The sequence below is a fragment of the Meleagris gallopavo genome, chromosome 7, assembly GCF_905368555.1.
Source record: "Meleagris gallopavo chromosome 7, MGAL_WU_HG_1.1, whole genome shotgun sequence".
Classification (NCBI taxonomy): Eukaryota; Metazoa; Chordata; class Aves; order Galliformes; family Phasianidae; genus Meleagris; species Meleagris gallopavo.
The window spans coordinates 2752397-2765595 of record NC_139410.1 but is presented as its reverse complement, the minus strand read 5'-3'; the positions used below and the strand labels follow the sequence as shown (position 1 = coordinate 2765595).

General features: G+C 35.3%; 1 protein-coding gene across 9 annotated transcripts in view; it reads right to left on the bottom strand.

Annotated features, from left to right (window-relative positions):
• TFPI (tissue factor pathway inhibitor) overlaps window positions 1-13199 on the bottom strand; it is a 184584-nt gene that overhangs the window by 25600 nt on the left and 145785 nt on the right. For 5 of the 9 annotated variants that reach the window (XM_085227624.1, XM_085227623.1, XM_085227626.1 and 2 more), the window contains 3 exons: window positions 11724-11795; window positions 1782-1850; window positions 457-530 (listed from right to left, as the gene is read on the bottom strand). In XM_085227624.1, coding sequence (XP_085083750.1) covers window positions 457-461 — 5 coding nt within the window. In that variant the 5' untranslated portion in view covers window positions 462-530; window positions 1782-1850; window positions 11724-11795. The remainder of the gene's footprint in view (window positions 1-456; window positions 531-1781; window positions 1851-11723; window positions 11796-13199) is intronic. The other 4 variants (XM_085227627.1, XM_085227628.1, XM_085227625.1 and 1 more) reach the window with 3 other exon arrangements.

Sequence of the window (13199 nt, the reverse complement as noted above, 5' to 3'; positions counted from 1 at the left end):
ACCATTTCTTTCTTTTCCCAGAAATCTTGCTTGGGTCACTCAGTTAATGTGCACAGTAATGTTCTACCCCCCTCTGCATGCTACTTTCTGCTTGCCTATTTTGAAATGAATCGGCGTTTGAAAGTCAAACGAAAAAGAACATTTATGTGATTATTATCCTTTAGCCAGGATAGCTTTACTCAGGGAGTACACCCCAGAACATCACAGATGAGAAAAGCCCAGCAAAAAGGCCTGAAGGACAGCAGACAAGACCAGTGCTTCTAAATACTTTCAAGATCGCTCATATCTCCAAAATTTTCCATTAAGAAATCTGACACAAACGTAGTTTATACTGTAATTGTGCCCCAAAAATTGTCTTTCAGCTCCATTTTTTTAATTGCCTTCTTACCTTTCTATCAGTAAACAAAGTACCAACAGAACATCAGGAAGATGGAAAGAAAATGGTTAATAACTAACCTCATAGCTTAACAGTACTGGAGCAGCAGTCATCTGGAATTTCTGTCATCAGTCTGAGTTGAAGATTACAGAGGCTGAAGTGGACAGAGGGGAGAGACAGTGAGCTTCAGATTTAAATTTTCCAATACTATGCAACTTTACTTTATTTGTGCAAAATTGATAAGTCTTAGCAAAACGTTATACTTGAATGTGGTGGTATTCAGAAACAAAAATTGTGTACAAATGTCAAATACTGCTATTTTACTGCAACAAAATGCAGGCAAAGCATTTGCATTACACAAACTTTTGTGTATGCATATACAATATACATTATATACAATAATATGCACATACAATACATTATTTGGGGGACATCTATAATCTATGAGGAAAGACTGTCAATAAAACACAGCTGGAGAAACACAGAAGTATTTGCCTATACAAGCTGTTCTTCAGGTCATAACACAAGTGACTCTGCCAGTGAGGATGTGACAGTACTTGCATTCTTCTTCAACAATACAGATATTTCTGATGTTTTATTGCCCCCTAGTGATGCCAATTCATTTTTCTATTGCTTAATTCTTTTACAAATTTCCACAGAATAGAATACATCACAGTAACTTTACTTTTGCAGTACTCTAAAATCTCTTTTAAATATTTTTTTCAAGTTTTTCACTTTTCAAGTTTTCCCATTATTTTTGTCCATTCTGCTTTAAAAAGTGATTGAGAGCAGCCTACATTTCTGAGTCTGAGGATGTACCATACTTCTCAGTAATCTGAAGCAGAGGCCCAGAAGGAATACTGAGTCTCAAGCAAGTACGCACACAGTAACTTCCACTGCATGGACTTTAAGCTTGTTCTTGAAGCTGTGCTATCAGTTCTTAATCAGTTTTTCAGTTTATTTCTCTACTTACGATCTTACATAATTTTACAATTATTTCTTCATTCACCAAATTCCAAATGGTAAAATAGTAGGAAACTTGGAACACACTTTAAAGCTGAAATTCTAAATAATTAGTTTTTATCACTACCTTTTTGAAAAGCAAAGACACAAGCTACTTCCTGATACAATTCCAACAACAACAAAGCACAGAATGTATTACATAGCATTTTGAATAATAGCAATATTTCAAGAATCATTTCCAACAAAAAAAAATTGAATAACTGAGGAACTATGGGGTCACGTCAGTACGAGATACCACTCATTCTTTAGAGCCAGAAGCTATGTGTGATTTCAATTTCATTACAAAATTCACATTGACTTTAATTAAAACAGAATCAGGTATGAAAGACTGGTATGAAATTTGCCACCTTACTTACACATGAAAAATTTCTTAATTCTTTACCTCATTATTCTGATAAAAATGGAAACTTTTTCATCATACAGCAGAATTTATCCCTCTGGTAGTTCTTACCTGAAACAAAATATTTAAAAGGTATTGCCAGTTGAACACTTGTTACTGTTAAATTATCAAAACTTATATGAAATGCTGCATGATCTCAATAAACAACGTCTCAATGGAGAAATCAATTGTTTAAAAATAATTTATTCCTCACTTGGCTCATACCATGTCAAATTCTGAAAGACACAATGGATAAATCAACATCTACGTAATTTTAATTAATCACCTTTCACTGTGTTTTCCATTCTCATGCATCCCCTACTTATCATCAGTTTTTTATTAAGAATCTTAGGAAATAAGCCTCCCTTTCCATCTATGTCCTTTAGCATTGAGAAAAACGTAGATTAAGTCTAAAACTTCCTGGCTTAGTCACTGGATGTCACTGTTGCAACACTACATAATTAGATATTTTATCTGAAAACATGAGGGGTTTTTTTGTTTTTTTCTTTAAAGGATTTCTTTCCTATTCAGGATGACAGGATCAAGTTAGTATGATTTTTATTATAGACAGAGATAAGGCCTTAGGATAAAATTATGCTTTGTGAAAAAACTACTACCTCAGTTTTCATTTTATTTCAGAACTGCTTCTCTTTTAGTGAGAAAGCATGCACATCCTTTCCTTTTGTTGCTCTGATAAGAGCTTCATTTCTGAATATATATTTTATACGTACAAAAATGCTCAATTCTGTTAGCGTATACAAATATATATACAATAATTAAATGCATGTATATATGCATATATAACACCGAAATAATATTTCTGAAAAACATTCCAAAATACTTTACTAGTAGGTCTATATAAAAAATTAAATGTAATGCGTAATTACTGAAAATATTACAACACCTCCTGCCTCAGTTGGCTTGAGGAAAAGCTAAACCATAAGAGAAATCCACATGTTTGCAATCTTCAAGCTCTAGTAACTTAAACATGCATTAGTAAGAAGTCAGCCTCCTTACAGACACTTTTCCAAACCCCCTTGATATGCCTTATATCACCATTACAGTTATCAATTATAAATGTATTATCATAGCAGTATTCAACTGTTTCCATCTCTTGTTTAAATTAACCAAAATGAAACTCAATGGAACCCACATTCAGATAGATGACCAAGAACGAGCATTATTTCCTGTCTTTGTACTTTGTATTGATTTCTGAGAAAGTTATGAGCATGTCTGTACTTCCTTTGTCTCAATAAATGATGAACAGAAATGAAAACTATTTTCTCTGTGGTGAATTTTACTGGAAGCCACTGGTTATAGAGGCTCCTCTGAAGAGAGCCTAAGTAGTCTTCTATGCCATTTTGTTTTTCTGTTTTTAAACACAACAGCTTCTCACAACCTGTGAGGCTGAATACTCCTCTATGATATGGCTGGGAAATAAAGTAGGCATGAGAGATGCTCAGACCGTGACATAAGGAGCAACAACAGGAGTTTCACAATATGCTTTCAGAAAAGTATTTTGAGAGGATGAGTAACTATAGGAAATGGCAGCTGAGGACACCAGGAACTGCTGCCAGCTCAGGAAAGTCTAAGCAGCTAGTAACAATGTATTTACTAACAAACTTGCCAAATCTCCATCTACTGCAACATCAAATCAGCTTCCTTCTGCTCACCCCACTTCAAACACTATGTCATTATGCTCTAGATTGGCTCTTTTTGTTATTTGCCCTTGTTGTTATTTGTATGTTCCACCCTCTTGCTCGCTCCTAATGACTATACCAGCTATAGAAAGACAATACAACCAGATGAAAAGCAAACTGAAGGACTGGTAGAAAACCTAAACAAAGCATCATGACCAACTCCTACGATGAAGACCTGCACTATTCTCCGAGCCTGGTCACTATTTCCCCAACTCAGTGGCTTGCAGACAGCTCAAGCATAAACTTGGAGAGAAAAAGGCTTCTTTAGAAGATACAGAGAACATTTCTTGAAAATGCTGCATACATCTTGGTTGTCTTCAGCTGCTATCTTAGAAAACATATCTAAACCTAACAAGTTCCTGAGGTGCTCTCACGAGAAGAAAGCAGACTACTGAAAACAGCCAATTGCTCCTGTCTGACAGTCCTCCTGCAATGCACCTACTTACCAGACAATTATTTATATGGCAAATGCAACTCCTAGAAGGCACAGAAAAATTGTCTGTCCTGTGCCATGCTCACACTCTCCATGAAGCTAAGGACAGTTGGTGCTTCTCAGGTAACAGAATACTAATCCATCTTCAGCAAAGTTCATGCTGCCTAACAGTGAGACAAAAATCTCATTTTCCCAGTACTACATTTTTTTCCCAGCAATTGAGATTAAGTAATACATGATGAGCAGATTAAACATGGATAGGAAGTCTAAACATCAGAGTTCCTATTCTGAAGAGGCAGGTTATAGAAAGGGCAATGAATAAGGAATTCCTATCAGATAAAGCAAATATGAGATTATATAAGTGAAAATCACAATAGATCCCATGAAAATTTATGAAAAATGTTTATAATGCAGACTTATCTGTAAGCATCTTGAAATCCACACAATTTTTACATCTTTGGATTTTGTTACAAAGCAGAAGATGAAGAACAGAGGTGTTTCACTAAATCACAGGCTGGATCAATTAACAGCTCTGCACTGAAACCATGAAGTACTGGCAGCTTCACAGAATTTCCAGCTGCAGTCAGTAGCTCCCTTCTTTGACAGAGAAATGACTTCAACTAACATACAGGGTTCAACACACTTCCTATGAAAAACAGTTTCATGGCACTAACAAAAATAAAAAAACTTGAAAAAGATCTTTTGCAAGATTGCCTGTCTCAAGAGACAGGAAATGGAACATAATACTATGCACAAGAGTTGTCCATTTGGGCTTGATATTTTCAAAATGAAGAGTAGACATCTGGGATGCTGACGAGCCAAAATCCCTTAAGCACGTGCTTATGTCTGAAACACACGAGTAATAAAACTGCAAGAAGGAAGTTTTTTACAAAGGAAAAAAATATTTCAGAGAAATCTACATTAAACTGTATTTACTACTGCATTTTTGTCTCATCAGCAAAAGTATACTGGCCAGTAACTAGATTAATAAATCAAATAAAAATCCATCCATAATAATTTTGTAATAGTAATAATAGATAATAGAAAAGACAATAGTAATAGAATGAATTAATTCCAGCCAGTTCACGTGAAATATTTACTAATGGCATATCAGAGGAAAAGTCAGATTGGAAATGTTAGCAAAATGTGTGTGATCTGCTGAATGCTGACAGTGTCATTACACTGACAACAGAACCATGCTGTATCAGTAACAAGATTAAGTAGTATTTTTGCAGGTTATTCACTGCAACTACGTGCATCCTTTGTAAAACGTAGTTAAACACAGCTGTTCTCGAAGAAGTTCGATTTAAGATGTGGAAATTCATATGACTTCGAAGGAAAACATCAAACTTAATTTCTGTAAAATACTAGCTAGTCAAGGAATAATTTTATGTGACAAACATCTCCCACAAAATATTACATTCACATAGAAAACTTCCATAATCACTATGAAAGACAATACAAATTCAAAACATATCATCACATTTTTGTATACCTCTCCAAACAAAACCTACAGGTGGTATGCTATTCACCAAAGAGATTAGTACCAAAAGGAAATTTTGTGAGTCTGTGGTAATCAATCTTCATTAAACATCATTGTGAAACTGGATCAAGACTTGAAGTCTCCATCCACATTTCCTAAATTAGACCTTTTTAATAAGAAAACACGTCGAGAAGAAGGATTTTTCATAAAGCCTGGGTACTATTGGTAAAAGAAGATTAAGTATTACTCTGTATTTCTATTTGATCCTCCACAATTTCTTTCCAGTACCATACAAATCCCTTTTAGATTCTGGCAGAAACCTGACAGCTTATTTGATTTCTTTACAGCATGTTGGAGAGTAGGGGTCACAGTTTTTGCTTCCTTACACGTCAGGGTAACAAAACCCACCCAAAGCCAAGATAACGTAATACCTAGTCAGCTCTAATACACTGGATGACTATTCTAATGCAAGCATACATATTTATTTCACAGTATAATCCTCATACATGCAAGCTGCTATTGCTTGCACTTGGATTTCAAGGAAGCTCTTAAAACAAACTACTTGCATTAATACAGATAATAAAGCAATTTCCTCTCAATATCTGAACATAAGCTGAACAAACATCTCTGATCGTCACCAGAGAACTTCCTGAATCAAGGAAGAAAACCGTATAAGGATAGTCTGAGTCCAATCAGAAACCTGGGTTTCTTTCCTGAGATAATGCTAAGTATGTGACATGAGGTGAGGAGGGCAGGAGGCCAAATGAATACACACAACTATGAATCAACGTTATTATAAGCTGGTTGCTTTTTTTTCTTTTTTTGCTGTTTCAGCTGCTTATGAATAACCTAAAGGGAAAGAAATTGTTATCAGGTGAGGCAGTGATTATTTACAGCCATAATATGCTTTGAGCAAGCTATGCCATTCAGTGATAACATACAGACAATCTTCATGACTGCGCATGTTATCTTAATGCTGTAAGAGTTTACGAGGATTTACAATCCATTGTTTCAATGAAAAACCATCACGCTGACACTGTAAATAAAGCATACGCTCACATCAGGTAACTCAGAAGATCTACTATTAGAGATCTCTAGTAGTTCTACTGCTCTACCTCTCAGGAGTGAAAGATGCACAGGAGTGAGATCAGAGACCATGTATTAGGGAAAAAAGAAAAAGAATTTTTTGTGTGTGCATGTTTGAATTAATATTCAAAGAAAAAAGGCTGCATCATACATTTCACTGTGATTTCTTCTGAGTATGAATAACTTTTGTTAACTGCCATTTTTAAATGCCCACTTCTGTACATGCAGCCTTGTGCTTTCAGGTTGCTGTGCAGACTGGAATTGCCAGGTAAGTAGTGGGAAGTGCACTGTTCCAAGATACAGAACATGAAGAACTCCACACATTTTTATCCAGAAAACTGCAGAAGCTACAGAATACTCCTTTACTTTGAACAGAAGGATGTCATAAGTCTGCAGCCCACGAAGCATCACAAGGACAGCGTTGCATTTCCTACCTAGTCAGGACAGAAGGATTTTTGAGTGCAAATCATTCTCAGAAGCATTTTTGGTTTATTTTGAGGATCAAAGTTGCATAAATATTTCAGTTATGCTTTAAAGAAATAACTTAATTCCCTCTCTTTGTGTTCCACAGAAGGGAACGAGGTGATAGTTACTTGCACCTAAGCACAGGAATCCTGTAACTCTATCCATTTCATTTATCAGGCCCACAAAGTAGAATGACTGATGATTTTATCTGAAGCATGCCAAATTGCAAACTTGCCTCTCATTTTTATTCCTTTAATGATGAACTAGCAAAAGAAAGGAAAGTTGAAGTGCGGACATATGATCTATAAAAAGAACTTGAATAGGACACGGATCCAGAATGGGGTTAGGATTCTTCAAATGCTGAAGCTGAAGATAAGAAAAATGAAGTTTTTTCAGGACTAGTTCCAGATAGGCATGCAAGATGATGTATATTCATTCATTCAGAAAACAGGGCAACAGTATTTTTTTAAATTCAAGGTTCACTTCATTTCTTTTAGTGTGCTTCAGATGAGGTCAAATTTAATGAGAAAACAAGGCAAAGCATCCTTCTGAGTTATAGGTCATTCATGAGGAAAGTAATACTTTGTGAATACATGCACAAGAACATACACAATTTAATCTTTCCACACCACCACCTCTATGATTTTGTTTCTCAACATGAAGTCCATTAGTTTATTCAGTGATACAGGTCAGTACACAATTTATTTGCAGGTTGCGTCAAAATTTTACAATCAAGAACACAGGCATTGTCATGACTAATGTGTTCTGTTGTTTGAAAAAATCTCACTGGTTTTTGAACTGTGCTTTTTGGACACAAATAGTGAGCAGGTGGACAGGCCAGCTGGAAAGAAGGAAAAAATAACCCAGAAAAGTTGCAATTGCCCAAAGCAAGAGACACATTTATTTAAAGATGAACCCCTACAGAGATTTTATATGTATTTTTGGAAATAAAAATATTCATGCTAAATTAGGTTTCCCACTCAGAAATTTTTTTTTTTCCAAAACAAAATTGTCTTTTACTAAACATAGCATATGTATATATGTATCATCTAAGGTCCTTAGATAGGGAGTATACACATTTGATTTTCTTATCAAAATCTTCCTCAGCTGTCAATCTTTTGGTTACAGAAGACAACAGAAAAATAATTAACCAAATAGCTGCATGAGTAATGGGCTACCAGTTTTTTCTTCTTATGGAATTAAGGGGGCACTGACTAATTAATTAAGTATTGCCCGGGTAATGAGCATATCACAGGGCATGTGCTTAACTCCAAACTGTGACTGATTGGTGACTGATTACTGCTGTTTGGTGAACAACATGACTCTTCACAATACTTCATTTGGTTACCTGCTAGTTATTTTGAAGAAGCACTTGTGACTTTGGTGGTAGCTTTCACTGAGAGATCAAGAGGGGAAAGATGTATTTCTTCCTTTCATCAGTGCATACTAACCCACCTTGCGTGCCTCTGGAATCAAAGAAAAGCACTGCAGCTCTGAAGAAGGCAGCCTCACTGTACAGAGTACAACCAGCCTGGAATTTACTTCTTATCTTGCTAATGGACCTTTCTCCTTTATGCTAATATCCTTCAAAGTGTCTAGAAAAAAAAACCTGCCTACCTTTTATTTCAAAGTAGACTTGAAAATAGAGTCTACTCAGTGTAGCTTTATCACTAGGGCAGTGAAGCCTTGCTCTGTTAGAATATGTGCAAATCAAGGTGGTACAGATTACTAAAGTAAGTATAAGATGAAGACAGGACAGGAATTGTCATTTATTTACTCACTATCTATCTGGTATACACAGAGTTTAGGTACTTCAATTTTCCAAAAGATTAAAAAAAAAAACAACAAACAAACCCAAAGCAAAACACCACGTCTTTTAAAAATGTTGCTCAACTGTGATGTAGCAAGCATTTGGTATGTGTGGTACTCTTCTACGGTTACAGAAAAAAGTCACCTGTCCACAGAATAAATATATTTTTGTAAAGTATATATAATATGAAAAGAAAACACACTGAAACTCTGGTGGTACAGTGGCTAACTGTGAGAGCATCTCTTTTCCTCCAAAATAAGAGGAGTTTCAGTGGAATGCAGTGGAACTCTGAATATTTACCACCTTGCAGGCATAGAGATACTTCAACATCTGGCAAATCTCTGCAGCTGTCTGGCTCAAGCAGATTTTAGGTCCACTATTCAGAAAAGCAGATCAGTCACTGGGGGTGCGAAGGGAGGTATGCCCCAGTTTTGGCCTATTTCAGTGCATAGTTAGTATTCTATTCAAGTCATTAACATCGTTGTTTTGTAGTATTTGCTTAATCGCTGGGTGTTTTTTTTTTGTGTGTGTTATTGTTTTTTTTTTTATCCTTACGTGCAATACCTTTTAGGAACTAAATATACTCATCAAATTATTGAGGCATTTCAGTAAACTGGGCCAAAGAGAGGTCTATGAGGTAAAACCAGCTGGTAAAATAAAGTCTTCTAAGAAAAAAAAAAATGAGAAAGAAAAAATCAGAAAAGAAAATAAAGAAATAAACAATGATATCAGATAAGTATAAAGTATAGTGTCACTGAGGAATTAACAAGTTAACCTGTATTATTTGATTCTGCGAAAGTATAGCGTAGTTCTACTTTGCATGAACAGGATCTGGAAGTTAAGAATTGCACCACAGGCAATTAATCAATATGTAATATGAAAAGTCAAATCATTAAAAAGCAACTTTATGCACAGACAATATGTGATATAGATGGAAGTTGTCTTCAGCAACGCAAGTCAGTTTTCACCACGCAGAGGGAGAACACACACACTGCTTTCTGTGTGCCTAATGTAATGAGACCAGCCAAGGAATTTAATAACTCTCGTGCAACAAAGGTCTGAAGTGAATCAAAAGGGACACTGATACTGACACAGACCTGGACAACTGCAGCAGAACTCAACCCATTTTTTCAGTGGAGTAATACATTGTTAATTTCCACAAACTCCGTAAGACTACACAAAGTATAAGCATTCTATTTCAGCAATGCAGAGCAGAGAGCTAAGCCCACATTCCCTAAAGAGTCTGTGGAGACTCCTCTGGAGATACTCAAAACTCACCTGGACACTTCCCTTTGTAATCTACTGTAGGGAACCTGCTTTAAGGGAGGGGGATTGGAATTGGAATAGGTCTTATCCAGAGATCCCTTCCAATCCCTCTGATTCTGTGATTGTATGATATCTGAACAATGTTCAAACACAGCTGGCTATTTATGCAGAACCACATTCTCGACACAGAACCATTAAATTGGATCATTACTATTGAATCATCAATTCTGAGACATTTAACAAGAAAATCAGGCTACTTTATGGCCAAGACTCCAGCATATTTTCCTCAGTCTTGGACTATTGCACAGGCTTCAAAACTTAGGTCAGATCACACACAGAGGCTCCCCAGTCAAACTTCTCCTACTCCATTTAATACAATATTCGTTCTGAACCAGGTATCAGAGAGTTTGATGAAAAGCAGTATTTCTGGTTTCAGTTTAAGAAGTGTCATAATGTCTTGCAGGTGATTAACTGCCCTTTTTTTGTCTTGGTGCTGGAGGGATGATTTAGCTGCCTCAAGCCAGAAAGCCTGCTGTGTCAGGCATTTGTATTCATCCCATAAAAAAATGAGAAAGCCACATCAAGCAACAGATGTTAATTCTTCTTTTAGACTTTATGGAATAATTTATCAGCTCACATATTTTTATGTTTCTTTCTTTATACATTCTTTACAACACTTTTCTAAACCTGACTTTTTGACAGAAGTTCAAATAACATTTGCAATTGACCCTTTTATCCAAAAAACAAATAAAGCACAGCACAGTAACAGTAGCACAAAGTAGTCTCTCTCTAGAAATAAATTATCTGTTCTATATGCTGCAGGAATATATATTATGTCTTAATATCTCATACTACAAAACATGAAGTTCTACACTGATATTTTCTCATATTACCTGGTATGAATTTTGCTCTTATTAAAAAGTACAATTATTTTTAGAATTTTTGACATCTGCCCCTACTACCAACTATGGCATTTGACTGTGAAGAGTAAACCCTTATTTCCTTTTTTCTTTATCCATGCAAGATAAAGAGATGGAAAGAAATCAGTTAAAGTTTATCTTCTCCACATATACTAATAAAACAAGCAACACATTCAAAAAACATCATGTGGTTGCATTAGTGCCCAAGGAAATCCAGATCCTTGTAAGAAAAGTTAAGAATAGATAATACAGTATGTTTAACCAGTTTATCTACAGCTCATTAGCAAGCAATACAGTAGCAACTGTCATTTAATCCCGGATTAAGAAGTAAAATTGAAACCAGTGGGCTCAGAAAACATTGGGGTAACAGTAATTTTGAAGGGTGTTGCAGTATATTTTTACTTTATGCTAGAGTAATTCTAAATGTCATGTCAATAATTTTTCAATAAACTGACAAAAATACATTGAAATTAACTTAAGATGCGAAATTCATAGAACTTACAGACAATAACAAGTCTGGAAACAATATCTGGAATATTTGGAACTGGAATAAAGGTAATTCTTTAGGAAAGAAAATTATGGTAGGAACACAAGGAGTTTCTTCCAGCCCACATCAATAGAACGTATTTTTTGCACAATCTGTCTTTTGTCGTTATTATTTCATAGATCTTAGCTGCAAAGTGCCAGCTTGCGGAGTTTAATCTACATTTCAGATTGTGTGCCTACACTGTAATTTTCTTATTAAAATCCAATCCATGCTGGTAATGTCAGAATTTACTTACTGTGTCACTGGATCTTGAAATTAACTCCAGAGCTAAATGATGGGCTTGAATTACATGAAAAACCCTTGATAGCTGCAAAAGCAATAAGTTATCAGTTAATTCAAGCCTTTTTCCTTTTCCTTCTCCATTTTCCCCCCTCTTTAATTAGCCTTCCATTTTTTGTGCATAGATCATTGATCATTTTAAGTAACGTCAACTTTTTATTTGCCCAAATTATATTGGAATATAAGCAATAATGCTGACTCCTAACAACAACAAAACATGGTCAAGAATGCAAACTGCTATTTCCAGAAGTCAGAAATACTTTAAAAAATGACACACTAACACAAATCTTCTAAAATACAAACAATGAATAGTCAGTTACGCAATTTCCATGCAATGTAAATTTCAGCACATGATTTAAAGAGAGATTATAAATAAAATGTTACAGGGTATGCCTTAGAATTGTGAGCATTTCATTTCAGTACTACCGTGAGTTTGACCAGTAACATCACATGCCACCTAAATTGTATTTTTAAATGGGGAAAAAAAAAACCACTTAATCTGTAGTGCAGAGATGACAGGAAGGCTCCCTTCAAACACCTCTCCTAAATCAGCAATGGCATCATGACATGTGTGTCAGAAGGCAAAGAGAAGTTACTCAAACGGTTTAAGTAAAAGCCAAAAAAAGGAACCTCTGATACTAGAAGCTACAACTGAGATGCTCATAATTGAGCTGAGAAAATGTTTTGCATGGCTCCTATCACTTACAGACTTAAAGAAAGTCATCCCCAAAACCTATCTGTACTTGTCACATTGAGAGTATAGAAAGCTTGAAATTAAAGCAGACTAGCACATCTTTGTTGTTAGTACTCTACAGCACTGGGCAAAACACACAGAACGTTACTCTAGGTTTATTCTTTCACATTTCCAATCTGAAGAAAAAAGCAACACTTTCACAGTGAATCTCTGTTAACTTGTATTTTCAGCTGTACCCTATTTTGATTTTAAGGTTCAAAACATCTTTTCCTACATTAACAATTCGCCAGCATCGGCAGAAGGGAAAGACACAAAACACCAAACCAAGTTGCTGCTCAAATTTTCAAAAGCTGTATAAGCCTAGATGTTATTCAGAGATGTAGACAGTAAAGTATCAGACAGCATGAAGACAGAAAATGCTAACAAGAATTGCCTTCTTGAAAAATGTCGAGGTACTGGAAAAAAAATCCTCCCTGGAGTTTTATTCCTTCTCCTCCGTTGTTTTTTTTTTTTTTTTTTTTCCTTTTTTTTTAAATTATGATTATTATTTTGTTTTTTTTTTAAATGGATCATATCAACAGTGTGATAAGCTCACATTTCCACTGTCATTACATTCACTAAAACAACACTATCATTATTGATGAGGTCACTTAAGTTGTTCTCCAGCAGATAATATACAGAAGTGTGTAATAATACTATATTGCCTGTCTTCGCTATCCTAGTATAACAAAATAATCA